Source organism: Clupea harengus, chromosome 13 (assembly GCF_900700415.2).
Source record: "Clupea harengus chromosome 13, Ch_v2.0.2, whole genome shotgun sequence".
In the NCBI taxonomy this organism is placed as follows: Eukaryota; Metazoa; Chordata; class Actinopteri; order Clupeiformes; family Clupeidae; genus Clupea; species Clupea harengus.
In genome coordinates this window covers 300001-315000 of record NC_045164.1, presented here as the reverse complement: position 1 = coordinate 315000, position 15000 = coordinate 300001, and the positions used below count along the sequence as shown (strand labels likewise).

Genomic DNA, 15000 nt, shown 5'->3' with positions numbered 1-15000 from the left:
TGTGTTTAGAATTGTATGAAATCTTCTTATCGAGAGCCAAAGAGAAGTGGAGAAGCTACAGTGAGACAAGCTCTGAGAATGAAGTGGAAGGTATGTTACCACGGCAACCCTGGCAACCCTAGCATCTTCATTTGCGCAGACTGTAATGAAGGAACGCCCAGGCCCTTACGAACCCGAAATAGCCACCTCTCCTTGCAGTAATTAGGTGGGACCAGCTTAATATCACAAGAGAACGGAATATGACTTGGGTTTGAAGAGGTTTTAAGCCTAAACACTGATCGTTCTGTTTCTGAATTGTGAAAAAAGTGGACAAATGAATATGGAAGCTTACATACAAGATGGATTACGGAGATTACAAGATACTCTATACATGTATAATTTCATTCCACTATGCTTTAGTCAGTGAACTGCGAGATCACTGCTACATTGAAGCTGAGCTCCCTGTTGTCTTTTTTATTCCTCTCTCTCTTTCTCTCTTTCTCCCAAGCACACACACATGCAGATGAAAATGTATTGAATGATTTCTGTTTTCTCCCAGACTGCGGAGCGTCACTGGCAGACAGAGAGTCCAGTCTGGACCTAATCAAGTTGGACATTTCCAGAACATTTCCCTCCCTTTACATATTCCAGAAAGTGAGTCTGTGTTTGTGTTTGCGTCTGTTTGTTTGTGCGTGTGTGTGTTTATGTTTGCGTCTGTTTGTTTGTTAGTTTGTGTGCGTGCGCATTCGTTTGAGTGTGTGTGTGCGTGCGCATGTTTTTTTTGTGCTGTGCGTGTGTGTGTGTGGCTGTGTGCGCATGTGTTTGTGTGTGTGTATGCATGTGTGTGTGTGTGTGTGACCCGCTCTTGACTCTCCCGCTCCCTCCTTCTCTTTAGGGTGGGCCTTATCATGATCTCCTGCACAGCGTATTGGGAGCATACACATGCTACAGACCAGATGTTGGCTACGTAAGTTTCAGAACACACACACACAGTGTGTACTCTTCTCTTCTTTTCTCTCTCTCTCTTCCTCTTTCCCCCTCTCCCTCTCTCCCCCTCTCTCCCTCCCATATGTATATATTTACATACACAGGTACACCTAAGCCATGAGCAGGAGATGTAATGAAACCCTTTCCCTCAGTTTCCACTGTGCCGTGGCTGAGTGTAAACACAAACTGGCCGTCATGCCTATTCTGCCTGTAGTCTTTGTGTTCTTGGGATTGTTTCAGCGGAGCGGGCTTAGACAAACACACAGATTGGCTTTCTACTTCAGGGGCTGGATTAGGGGTTGGGGTGGCTGTACATGAAAATGATCTTGTTTATTTGAGATAATGCATGATAATAATTATAGTGTGTGTGTGTGTGTGTGTGTTTAGGTCCAGGGCATGTCCTTCATTGCTGCAGTACTGATTCTGAACATGGAGGAGGCCGATGCCTTTATTGCCTTCGCCAACCTGCTCAACAAACCGTGTCAGATGGCTTTCTTCAGAGTGGACCACGACCTGGCAAGTGCACACACACACACACACACACACACACACACACACACACACACACACACACACACACTCACTCACACTTCTCAAACAGAAACCAATTTCCATCCTTCCACACACACAGACCGATCATGAGCTGGCTCTTATTCCCTCCCGTGTGTGTAGCGCATTAAATGCTATTATCTGGTCTTCTTCTGTATCCTTTGGCTGCAGATGCTGAAATACTTTGCGGCATTTGAGGTTTTCTTTGAAGAGAATTTGCCACGACTCTTCCAGCATTTCCAGAGCAACAGCCTGACGCCAGACTTCTACCTGATAGACTGGTGAGAACAGAATGAGACTGTGTGCGTGACAGAGAGAGATAATGTGTGTGTGTGTGTGTGTGTGTGTGTGTGTGTGTGTGTGTGTGTGTTTGTGTGTGTGTGTGAGAGAGAGAGCTGGCCAGCGCTGAGAGGCCCATCTCTCTTTAGTTGCATGAAACTGTAAGCCCACAGGCACATCTAGTGTTCCTGGATTTGTTGACTTTTCTTTTGTTCTTTCCAACACGTGTATCAGCTGACCTACTGCTGAACTTGGGGTGTGTTTGTTTCTGTGTGTGTGCGTGCGTGCGTGCGTGTGTGTGTGTGTGCGTGGATGTATGTATGAATGTATGTATGTGTGTGTATATGTGTCTGTGTGCGTGGATGTATGTGTGTGTGTGTGTGTGTGTGTTGGTTTGCTGTGCACAGGATCTTCACCCTGTACAGTAAGTCGTTGCCTCTGGACGTGGCGTGCCGCGTGTGGGACGTGTTCTGCCGGGACGGCGAGGAGGCTCTCTTCCGCACGGGCCTGGGCATCCTGCGTCTCTACCAGGACGTGCTGCTCCAGATGGACTTCATCCACAGCGCCCAGTTCCTGTCACGCCTGCCCGACAACACGCCCGCGAACACACTCTTCAACTGCATCGCCAACACACACATGCTCAGCAGCAACCGCAGGTGGAACCAGGTGGGTTTGGCACGCATACACACACGCATACACACACACACACGCACACTCGCAAGCACACACACACCTCACAACATGAACTCTTCGGCACACATGTAAATCAGCCCAGCTGTAGGTGGAACCTGGTTGTTGTTATATGTGCACACACACAGCCAGACATACACACACTCTCACCATCATATGATGTACATACATTATATACCTACACTATTCCATTATGCTGCGAGTCTTCAAACCCAAATCAGGGTGGGAATTGTGCTAGAATATAGGGGAATTGTGCTCACACTCAGAAGTTCTTACTCAAGACTCGTCTAGCGTTCGCCAAGATATATTTTTTTTAGGGAAAGTGTGAAGTTACCATGGCAACAGTCTGAGCCATTTCTCAGGAGTGTTTTAAAAAAACATAAACAAGAGAAGTAGTATTTATCCTCAACACCTCTCACTTGGACCGTGACCAGCACCTATACCGCCTCCATGTGGCTGGTGTCTGAAACTACACCTGTCTCAGCTGCATGTCTTAAGCCAAGTGGTCTCAAGGGGACGCTTGTTAGAATTAAGTAAGAGGATAACAACGTGTTGAAACAGCGGGAGGTTTATCTGAGACTCTTATTCTGCCCTGTCTGCGCAGGTCTGTTCTGCTCTGATGAAAGATGGGATCAGAGAGGCGGACAAGAACCACAGCCCAGCCCTGAGAAGCTGAAGGCCTACGGCGTGGAGGGGGCCGACGGCGTGGAGAGGACCGGAGGATGCTGAGGCTCTGTGAGGAGTCTCCAGAGGAGACTCGCCTCCCTCACATAAGGGGCGCAGGAGCTGACCAATGGAGCCTGACACCTGCTTCAGTATTTCAGAAGTTTCCGGTCTTTGTAAAATGTATGTGTGTGTGTGAGGAGAGATAGAGGAGGTGTTCTTTGTGTGTGTGTGTGTGTGTGTGTGTTTCAGAGAGAGAGAGAGAGAGAGGGGGGGGGTGCGAGAAAGAGAAAGAGTTTTGTCTGCTTCAGAGACTGTTGGGAGATCCAGGTAAGGTTTGGGTCTGCAGGCTGCTGTACTTCTGAGCCTTAAGCCCCAGAGTGGCGCTCAGAAAACCCCCTTGATGGGGATGAGTGCCTGATCGTTTGAGCAGGGAGCAGAGACTGCAGTGTGACTCCGCAGAACACAATATGCGCCCTTGTTCTCATCACACACACACACTCGCACGCACACCCACACACACACACACGCCCGCACGCACACACACACGCCCACACACACACACACACACACACTTACGTACGTACGCACGCACGCCCACAGAGACACACACAAACACACTCCACTCACGCCAGCCCATAAGGGCTTAGTGCCAATGTCTGTGCTTCGTAAAGCAAGCCTGAGCTTGTTATTAGACGAGGCTCTGCTACACTTTGTTTTTGTATCTGCGTACAAGACTTCTGCTCTATCCTATGTGTGTGTGTGTGTGTGTGAGTGAGGAAGTGTGTGTATGCCTGTCTTTGTGTGTGCGTGTGTGTGTGCGTGTGTGTGTGTGTGTCTGCATGTATGCGTGTATTTGGCTGTTCTTAAGTAACAGCTACATAAATGAGGCTGTTATCCACCCCGGACACTCCAAAGTTTGAGCGAGCTTGTGAGTGTGAATTCATTCAGGAAGTGCAATAGTGGCGTCTAGACGTACCCAGAGTGCTGGCTTGGCCAGGTTTTAGTGTTGTCTGTCTGTCAGTACAGCTTCGTAACAGACCTGTTGTCACTTGCAGTACATGAGATGGTGTCACTGTAAGTGGAGAACCTATGGTGTGCATTCAGTCAGTCGTCTCCAGTTATTTCCAAACCAGGACTGTTTTTGTTTTTGAAGGAAGGAAGGAATGAATTCAAAGAGATCATGGTCGGTGTGTCTGTTTAGACTATTTCTGTTAAACATTTTATTTAAAGTTGTATAATTCTTTTTTGTATTTTAATTTAAGCCTGAATCATTTAGTCATTTCTTCTATTTCTGTTATTTTTTTTTTTTTTCAAAACTCACTATTGTACAGCTTTCCTACATTGTACTGGTAATGTGTGTGTGTGTGCATACACACACACACACACACACACACACACACACATATATATATATATATATGTATGTGTGTGTGTGTGTGTACATACATATATATATATATATATAAAATATTGTGAAATGAATTGTTAGGCTACTAGTCTAAATGTGTAAATATATATCTCAATAACAGAAGGTACTGTTGCACGTGTGTTCATTTTTGTACTTTTTTTAAACCAACAGAATAATCAGACATAAACATTCTGTTAACACTCATCCTAATGGAAATAAAAGCTTATATGCTTTACATTTTTAAAGATATTATCAGATATGTTTTACATTTTATGACACAGCTGGCAAGAAAAATATTGATACTTGCTTGGCATATCTCTTCCTTTCCAACTATGTAGGACATTAATATCCTATTTTTTTTTATTGTTGCCCTTTGAGTGACATATTGGACAACGGTTTTTATTATGTATATTCTGAGTTGGTCAAAAATGTTCTTTTCCATTTTCATGACAAGGCCTGCACAAGCCAACTGTACAGCTGTCTATTGTCATAGCAGTATCTCACAGCACTGGAAGGCCTGGTCTAGAACAGACCAATAACCAGATGTGATCCATGTGTTGAACTTCTATACAGAGTAGGCCCTTGTTTACTTCTCCAGTAACAACAACAACAACAACAACAACACATGGACTGACTCATTTTATACCAGATTGTTGACACTTTTGTCACAAACATGCGCAGTTCACACAAGCAGCCCTGACCTCACACAGAAGTACTTCTGTGTGAACACAACGAATAACGCCACTCTACAAACACACACAAAGCTTTTCACTGGAAAGGAGAAAAACTGAGTAGTTTGACAGACATCAGCCATGAATTATAACTGTTTTGGATGATTAAGCATCATTGCTTTAGTAAACTTCACTTTTAAATGATGTGATAATCCCTTGTTTACTAAAAAAGGCCATGATTGTTCTAGACCACCATCATTCTTAATATGATGATATCAAGATGTGCATGCTATACCAAAATGATCCACTCAATACTAACACATTCAAAACCATTGGATGTCCTCTAATACTGTATGGAAAGTGCTTTACAAATCTGATGGTTTTTAAGCATGTGAGCTACATCCATGTATAAAAGCTACAATGGCTAGTTTACACACTCAAATCATCTGTCAAAGGAAGGCATTCATATTCATTAATTGGTCAACGTCGGTAGCGTTTCAGCTTTCACCAGTTACTGCTTTGTTTGCAGTGAGACTACAAACTGATTGACAACCACAAATGCAAAAAAGATCTCCACATAACTAATATAGACAATCCATTTTAAGTGTAACATGTCAAAATAGTACAAGGACCAGTTCGGCTTTAACTGATGGTAACAATCAACACTCACTTTAAAACACAAATACAACACAGTACCACATTAGGTTTGGTATTTTTCTACAAATAAATTATAAAAAAAAAAAACTTACAAAATATATGTACAGGCTCAAATATACAACTTCAACTATGTTACCTCCTGGCCTACATGAATACAACTTCTGTCTATAACAATAAAACGTCTGTGTATTATATATAACATTACATCATCACGTGGCACTCTTGCTTGTCGGGTACTGTGACATTGGAACAGCCGTGACATTGGACAGCTGGAAGTTCATGTTGACATAGCGACCTACAGAACTACCATAGGCAAAACACACACACACACACACACATACATAAAAATGCAGCAGACACTCTAAGCACTGTTATTATCACTGACACACAAATAATGTTTTAAAGCAAAGGCTCAACTAAGAACATAACCAGTCCACTTATAATCCAGTACTGAATAAAACTCAGTACTGGCTGAAATACCGAGCAGACGGTGTTAAGACAGATTTAGATTCAGCTCAGTAAAGAGTCCGTACACGGCCATTAAAAAAAACAAAAGTAACATTGCAGTGTCACACAGGAGGAAAACCAGCAACCAGGAAACCAGCTGTCCATTATAGCTCTAGCCTCAGATGCAGGCAGTGCAGTGGGCAAAACACACCTCCTACACAGTCTGTGTCCTTATGGTCCATGGCACAGAGGTGTGTGTGTGTGTGTGTGTGTGTGTGTGTGTGTGTGTTAAGGTGCTGTAGGTGCCTGGGTCTGGCCAGTGCTCTGCCCATGCCTGCGCTCAAAGGGAGCACACAGACCTGTTTGCCTGGCACAGAGGGAGCTCGACAAGGAGGTGTGTGTATGTGTGTGTGCGCACAAGCGTGCTTGTATCAGAAGCTCTGTTTCATTTGTGGACCTTCCAGTTCCACAAGAGAGGGAGGGGCCAGGAGGGAGGGGAGAGGGCGTTGCCGAGCAACACTCTCTCCACCCCCTGTCTGTTCTCAGCCAACCACGCCTTCAGGCCCTCTGATAGACTTCCTGTTGTCAGAGAAAATACACATCAGCGCATGAGGAGAGCAGGTGGAAAAGTGAGCATTTGCACGAGCACACCTTGTTCTACACATGCTGTACAGAGAGAAAAGACACCTTAAAAAACGAATATGAGTTAAAATAGCCAAATCTAGCTTATTATAACAGGAACATATGTGCAGTTAAAACATTAAAAATAGTGAAAAGGTTTTATTCACACTTACAGACCAGTTTTATTGGTAGATCACAACCAAGTACTTTTAAAACAGTTAAACTGATCAAGTGGAAAAGCAGCCATGTAGCAAAAACTTAAATGATAACATCAGCATTCACATTCCTCAGCTGCACACACTGAAGCATTAGTGTCACTGTCCATTAATCCTTTCTTAGCTGAAGAGGCCGTTTAAAGCAAAGCACATCGTTTCTTGTCACTTTTCTTAGAAGTACACCAAAGCTACCCTTTCTTATTATGTTGAGGATTCTGTGTGGAGTGCTCTTGCTTGTCAGCTCTGATAAGGAGTGCAAGCACAGCTGATAAGACAGAAAGGAAGTGCTCGTGAGGTAATGCTCACCAGGGGGAAGTGGAATTAGGCCCATAGTAGGACTGAATAGTAGGATTTTAAACAGTGAGTGAATCAGAGGTATGGACTCATTTGAAAAATACCACTGAATTATCAGTGGAAAATCAGTGCAATTCAAAGATTCTCTCCATTTTCTACATTGCTTCATGGCTGACTTGGCAATATGGCATCCAGTGACTGACATGTTGGCCTCAAAATTGAGATAAAAAGTCATAGAACAACATTTTTAACATAATTACTGTAGTGAGCGTGCATGTGTGTGTGTGTTGTGTGTGTGTATATGTAAGTGTGAAAGAAAGTGTTAGTTACCGTACCTGTGGGTGGGACGGAGGCCGTGTTCACTCCAAAAACACACACACACACACACACACACGGCCGTGCGCTCCCTCATTCACAGGTCTCGGTGAGGTGGAGGCAGCATGCGGCCCTCTCCTCCTTACTGTGACTCAGCTCCAGGCCCGCATGGGCCCCCAGCCACACGCCCCGGCTGCGTCCCGTCAGGCGCTTCAGCTCCCCGGCCAGAGACAGGCCCCGCCGCCGGTCGTCACGCACCGTCTGCACACACACACACACGCCACACGCCACACAACACAACCTGGTGAACATCTATAGTGTTAAGAATCTGAACTATGAGGTGTATAAGTAGTGTGAAGAAGTTTATTAAAGATTGAGATAGAGAGAAACTCTAATGCTTTATTATTTATATCTATTATTATTTGCTTTATTATTTATAAATGCGCATTTGTCATGCTAATAAAGCACATTTTAATTTTAGGTGAGAGAAAGAGGGAGAGAGCATGCATCCGCAACACAATGAACCATGATACAGAATGTTTCAAATTACCCAAAATATCAACATCATCACACTTCCTATGTGAGAGACCTACTTATAGGTACACAAGCCTGATAATAATGTGTCAGTGGTTAAGCATCTAAACCTGGACAGTCTACATCTGCACACACACACACACACACACAAATCTACCTGCACCTGCTCTTTCAGTTTGAGGGTGAATCTCCCTGCTACACACACACACACACACACACACACACACACACACACCCAGCCTACCTGCACCTGCTCCTTCAGCTTGAGGATGAACTTGCCCGCCCCCTTCCAGCGACTCTGGGCCTGGTACACACACTCATGGTCACACAGCACCCTCTGCACCGATTTGGGTGGGGCCCTCCAGCCCGGCGTCTCCTTGGCAACCTCCTCCATCAGGACGTAGTTACTGGCGTCAGTTGGAGACAGGGGACCACTGGAGTGCTTGGTTTTACTCAGAGTCTGGAAGCGTGCAAGAGAATAGGTAGATGATACAATTTCACTGTACACTTTAGATACTGAATTCTCTTCTACACATTACTCCAATATGCAGATGAAATATAAAAATCAATAATTCTCTCCTGACTAACCCATAAAATCTAAAATGATGTGTGATACAATGACCCTTATCCTGAACTTTAACCTTCGCACTCCAGCCCTGCCTCTTGGTTGCATACCAAATGTGCATTCAAAAGGGATCAGCACATGGTATCTTTGTTTTGCAGAGGCTTCTACATACAAACATGCACACACACAGAGCTTATGATACGTACAAACACATGCACACACACAGAGCTTATGAAACATACAAACATGCACACACACAGAGAGCTTATGATACATACAAACACATGTACACACACACAGAGCTTAGGACGGGATCTGGAGTAAGTCATGCCACATGTATTACTGCCACTACATTAGACTTCAGCTTGCTGGAGGTTGTAGCGGTCTTGTCCTTTAAAGAGGGTCTCTGCTGCAGTGGCCCTGGCCCCGAGCACCAGGCACTGATACATGCCAATCTAGCATCACATACGTTTGCATTGGTTCCTGCTCTCAAATCCAACTGGAAGTGATGTTCACTGAAAATGTATGTGTAGAGGTTATGCTAGCATTGCTAATCTACACTCAGATTATAGCATAGATGTATCACCTTGATTGGATCACTTGACTGGACATATAGTTGATATAATGAAATGATTAAAATAAGGAAAATGTGGATTCTGTGAAAAAAACATAACGTAACATAATTAGAAAAAAAGACAAATGAACAGCTCCTGGGATACCTGGTGAATGATGTCCTGTGCCGTGCTGTGGCGCGTGGCTTTGATGACGGTGCGCGGTTGTTCAGGGGATACGTCATGGACGTGGACGAGGAAAGAGTTCTCGTCCACAACTCCGCTGGTTAGATCCTCTTCTCCTTCTGCCACTTGGCTCGTCTCTTTCAGGCTCTGCAGAGAGGGAGGGACACACGAGGAGGAACACTCCTGGTCAACTGCAGCTGCAGGGATGTTTCTGACCAGTAAAACAAGAACAGCTTAAAGTGTTTGAATTGAACCCTTTCTTCTTCCCTTTCTGAACCCTGAACCCTTTCTGACCCAAGGTCCTTTGTATAACGGTGCAACAACAAGGATTATTCTTCAAGCAATGAGTTGTACAAAAAATAATGCAGTACATTTTAACACCAGCAGGGGGAGCTCTTGGAAAAGACAATTTGGTGAGTACAGTAAAAGGAAAACCTATAGAGTAGAAGCAACATTCTTTGGCCAGGACATAGAATAAGCTAAAAGTGTAAGAGAGATCAACTGAGAGTAAGTGAGAGTGTGTGAATTTTTTTTTAAGTTTCATTCAAACTCTGTATCCTTGTTTGCACACATTCTATTTGTAGGTTGCTATTTGTAGTATAATATCACACAGACACACACCTCCTCTTTAGTCTTGAGGCACAGCCGGGCCAGGTACCCCTCCTCGGGGTTCCAGCTGTTGAGCACCTTGAGCACCTCCTCCTCGGGGCCCAGCACCCTCTGTAGGGGGGGCTTCCCCCGCGCCTCCCCCCGCACCTCCCCGCGCTCCCGAGTCTGCGGCTGCCTCTCCTCCAGCAGGAACACGTCAGAGAGAGGGGAACAGGATGGCACGAGCTGAGGAGGGAGACACAGTGAGAGTCAGGAGGAGCAGCAGCAGGATCAGCAAGCAGGAGGAGCAGGAGCAGCAGAGTTAACACACCAAATGGTGTCGGTAGACACTAGAATTACTTAGAATTACTTCCTGGAAGCGGATCGTCTGGCCTTCCACCCATCGTTTACCAACAGATGGGTAAAAAAATAGCTAATGGCTATGGATTCATTTAAAGCAGCTAACAATATTGTATGTAGCGTATATACTATGGCACAGCATCTAAATGTGTCATATGTGTTTAGCACCAGTTCAGAAATCAAAGATAAGCCCGTAAGTGGGTCACTGTGCTTGACTTAGTAGGTGCAATCAGTGTGAAATCAGCTGGGATAGGAGAGACCGACAGAGAGAGAGAGAGGGAGAGAGAGAGAGAGTGAGAGTGAGAGGGGGCGAGTGATAGAGAGCGAGAGAGTAAGAGAGAGAGAGAGGGAGGGAGAGTAAGAGAGAGAGAGAAGGAGGGAGAGAGAGAGAGAGTTTTGAAGGCACTTACTTTACTGGTGAGTTGTGCAACTGTTGTCCTCTCACTCACACTCAACACAGTGAAGGGTTCGGGCCCTGGGGCTCCATGAATGGTCACCTTATACTGCACAGCAGCCCGCCGCTCCTCCGTGCTGAACAACTGCCCAGGGAAACAGCATGACATTACACCAGAGACATGCCAGCCATGCTAGGAGAGGACACTAATGATCACTAATGGGCGCTAATTATGGTAGATGTCTGATAGGTTAATGGTACATGTAGGTACATGAAGGGAACAGGAGCACTGTCAGGTCATAGAGGGTCTTGCATGGTCTTGCATGAGGTATTTTATGTCTTGTCCAGCAAAGGACAAATATGATATTTTAATCCCAAGAAGTTGGAGCAGCCAAAGGATAAAAATGTCTGGAAATGTCAATCTAAAACTTCTCAAGTAATTCGTTTTTTTATATTGGTGGTGGACATAGTTTTGATTGTAATTTGCATGTGTGTGTGTGTGTGTTTGTGTGATCTGCCTTGTGCCGTGACTGACCCCGGCCGCTGGTAGGGTGTTGCCAGTGGTGTTCTCGTCGGCCCTGCGGATGTAGATGAAGAGGCTGGAGATCTCTAGAGGCTCGTTGTGCTGGTTCCTCAGCTGGAGGTGTCTGTAACCTGAACACACACACACACACACACACAGACTAGTTAGCTTAAATTAGTGGCAACTATGTTGTTGTTGGTTTACGAGGCAAATCAGCTAACTTTTTGCATGTTAGCTCACCAGTTTTAGACTAAATCTCCTTACTACTGCTTTAAGTTTGGTCTTATTACAGGATAACACAATATATAATACAATATATAATATATATTATATAATACAATATATAATATAATACAATATATAATGTATATACAATACACTGCAGAAGGGTTCATCTGGGCACCCTGACATTGGCATTGAACTTTAAAACAGCAAACCTTTCAAGGTCACATGGGCAATGAGGAGCTGTCCCAGACATACTTGATAATCATGCACAAGAATGTGTGGCCTGTTTGGACTTCATCAAAGTCCTACTACAAAACAGGCATGACGGACTGATGAAATTCACAATGTTTGTGTGAATGTCTCCCATGGGCCTGAGACTTCTTTACAAGGCCACGACATGAGGGACTGGGCACTGATTGGGCTGCGGTGGGCAAACATTTGAGCTCCCTCACAGTCCGTCGGCAGGAATGAGAGGAGCTGAATTTAGATGGCGGGGCAGACACCGCGGGGTGAGAGAGCAGAGGCCAAACATGCATCAAATCTGCTGTTATGGAAGCAGACTGTCACACACTTCCTCTTCAGCTGCCTGTAACTCCACATCACTCGTACACACACACACACACACACACACACACACACACACACACACACAAGAAAAAGGCCACTGCCTAGGCTTTACCCATGATTGTATGTGTGAGTAAGGGATTTGCATGTCTCTCTTGAAAACACACAGAGCCATAAAGACAAGCAACAAGTACAGATGTACAAAATCGATCATCACAACAATTATCAAAATCAAAATTAAAATGACACTCTGTGGAAATAGAGGGCATCTCCATCAACAAGGTCAGAGTATGTCCTTAAGGGCCGATCCCGATCACACCTGTATACTATCCGGTCTGATCTCACCTGTCCTGAGTGCTTTGATGGGCAGCACCTTCTGGGCGGTGACCTGCGAGCTGCTGTGCTCCACCACGGAGAAGCGCAGGAAGGCCAGGTCCTCCATGACCACGGGGAACTGGAAGCTCTGGCCCCACATCGGGTTCAGAGCGTTCCGGTGCGCCGCCTTGGTGCGGAAGTGAGCCGCATCCGCTGGCATTCCCAAAACATCCACCTCCACGCACGGACTGGCTGAAGTGTTCCCGGGACACACGTTCTGCCCGGAGATGATCTAAAACAGAACCGGCACAGAGGTAGGAAAGTAGAGGGAGGAGGAGAGGAAAAACATCCGTGAGAATTAAAGACATTTTCATCTGTGCAGCACAATGTGTGTTTATTGCCATGGCAACAAACCTGTGTGTTCTTCAACGTACCACTGTCAGTGTTTTCACTGTCATGCCAACAAGGTCTGATTAAACAACATGAGCAGGGACAGAGCCTGTCTAAAATGTGTGTGTGAGTGTGTGCACGTGTGTGTGTGTGTGAGGATGAGTGTGTGTGAATGTGTGTTTAAGAGTTACTGTGCTGTGTGTTTCATGATATCTACAAGCAGCAGAGGTGACGAAAAGCAGTTGAATGTGGGACAGTCCAAACATCCCTATGTGGTCCCTAATGAATTTCATACATTCTTACATTCACGCCATTCTTTCAGCATGTTTTACACGCACATATAGCAACTATACAGGGATGGACGAAAAAGATTACCTCTTTAGTAACACGAGCAAACTTTAAAGCAAATCCACTGACTCTTCCAGAACAATCTGACTGCGTGTATCAGTGTGTGTGTGTGTGTGTGTGTGAGTGTGAGTAGGGGAGGTTTCCACCTGTTGTTTAATCAGAGTCAGATTTATTGGCCAAGTATGCCAATACACAGATTATATATAGAAAATACACTGGTAATTTCCAGGCCCATGAGGTGCTGGTTAGACTCACAGTGAGGGAGTACTGAGCAGGGCACAGCCCCTCCAGGTCTCTCTCCAGCGGGCTGAAGTGGCGGTAGAGAGGGCAGCTCTTGTCCCACAGCACAGGGGGCTTTAGCACGTAGCCACAGCTGCCCCCACTCTCAAACAGGGCTGAGTTCAGATGCAGGGGCAGGTCTGGCAGAGAGGGAGAGAGGGAGAGAGCGAGAGAGAGAGTGAGCGAGAGAGAGAGTGAGCGAGAGAGAGCGAGAGAGAGCGGGCGAGAGAGAGACATTTTTCATTCATGATTTTTTAAAACCTTTTTTCTTTTACTACCATTTTATGAATATACTCTTTTTTAAACATGGGTTTGGCAATACTGTTACACAGTCATGCCTATAAAGCTTGTTTGAATTTAAACTTGAATTTAAAGAAGAGAGAGAGATAGACAGATAGATAGATTGAAAAAAAGACAAAATTATTGTATTTTTTTATATAATTATAATTTTTAAGTAAGCGTCCTGACATTTTTTGAAAAATAGGGTTTTGCTTTTTCAGACCACAAATCCCACAGATTAGAGCGGAAGAGAACATCTGAGGTTTGTGTTATCTGAGAAAATTCAGCTGGCACAGATAACGGAAAAAGAGAAAAATAATGTCTGACTGATGGGGTCCAGCCATTGTGCTTGCATTTGTTAAAACAACAAAAAGAGTCGGACGCATGTTCAACTGGGTTTAGATTCCCAGATCCTCTCAGAGACACAATGACCTTTCCTGAGTACGCAAGACATCAGAGTAAGTCATGTGTACCACTCAGGCTGAAATATAGCTTCCCTTACCTGGCAGATTACCATCCAAAAACCTCATTACCCTACACTATGCATTACTCCATAGATCAGCCATTAGTCCGGAGAGAGACATTCAAATGTAACTGGAGCTGTGATATACTCAGACATGGAATCTAATATTTATTGGTATGTTATACCAATGGCATTATTTGTATTATTCTTTAAGAAAGTTATTGGCCTTATGATAATCATACCTAGACTACATAAAATATATTATAGAACATATGTCAAATTCTGTATAGAATCTAGAATCAAGAATCTGGAGTGCTGATCTGTAGTGATTCTAGAAACTTTGGTTTCAAGGAGCCTAGCAATGATTAGGTTTAGGCCAGGGATCTGAGATGGTCCTTGTTTTCTGTTTATGATGGGACATTTGTGGTTGAAAAAGGTGTATTTTATTCATTTGCTAATGGCTTTAATTCAGTGTACCTGTGCTGTGTTAGAAAAAGCTAGATTACTGCGACAGTGATCATGCATGTCTTTTTTGGGACTGCCAAGGATACCCTATGCTATATATTCCCTCAAAATGGCAAACCTGTCTCTGTCATGGTTTTCATCATTTTTAGGGGGAAATCGTCAGTAGCAATCTATAACAAAAAGATATGCTTAT

At 44.5% G+C, this 15000-nt stretch overlaps 2 protein-coding genes across 6 annotated transcripts in view; one reads left to right on the top strand and one right to left on the bottom strand.

Moving 5' to 3' along the window:
* Positions 1 to 4682, top strand: part of tbc1d12a (TBC1 domain family, member 12a) — a 20973-nt gene extending 16291 nt beyond the window's left edge. For both annotated transcript variants that reach the window (XM_031579529.2, XM_031579530.2), the window contains 7 exons: positions 10 to 90; positions 539 to 633; positions 875 to 946; positions 1354 to 1482; positions 1687 to 1796; positions 2202 to 2460; positions 3089 to 4682. In XM_031579529.2, coding sequence (XP_031435389.1) covers positions 10 to 90; positions 539 to 633; positions 875 to 946; positions 1354 to 1482; positions 1687 to 1796; positions 2202 to 2460; positions 3089 to 3160 — 818 coding nt within the window. In that variant the 3' untranslated portion in view covers positions 3161 to 4682. The remainder of the gene's footprint in view (positions 1 to 9; positions 91 to 538; positions 634 to 874; positions 947 to 1353; positions 1483 to 1686; positions 1797 to 2201; positions 2461 to 3088) is intronic.
* A 502-nt stretch (positions 4683 to 5184) lies between these two features.
* The window catches only part of LOC105902333 (1-phosphatidylinositol 4,5-bisphosphate phosphodiesterase epsilon-1-like), a 60487-nt gene continuing 50671 nt past the window's right edge, over positions 5185 to 15000 (bottom strand). For all 4 annotated transcript variants that reach the window (XM_031579526.2, XM_012829904.3, XM_031579528.2 and 1 more), the window contains 9 exons: positions 13577 to 13740; positions 12614 to 12875; positions 11492 to 11610; positions 10973 to 11101; positions 10236 to 10448; positions 9597 to 9761; positions 8557 to 8772; positions 7799 to 8039; positions 5185 to 6912 (listed from right to left, as the gene is read on the bottom strand). In XM_031579526.2, coding sequence (XP_031435386.1) covers positions 7872 to 8039; positions 8557 to 8772; positions 9597 to 9761; positions 10236 to 10448; positions 10973 to 11101; positions 11492 to 11610; positions 12614 to 12875; positions 13577 to 13740 — 1436 coding nt within the window. In that variant the 3' untranslated portion in view covers positions 5185 to 6912; positions 7799 to 7871. The remainder of the gene's footprint in view (positions 6913 to 7798; positions 8040 to 8556; positions 8773 to 9596; positions 9762 to 10235; positions 10449 to 10972; positions 11102 to 11491; positions 11611 to 12613; positions 12876 to 13576; positions 13741 to 15000) is intronic.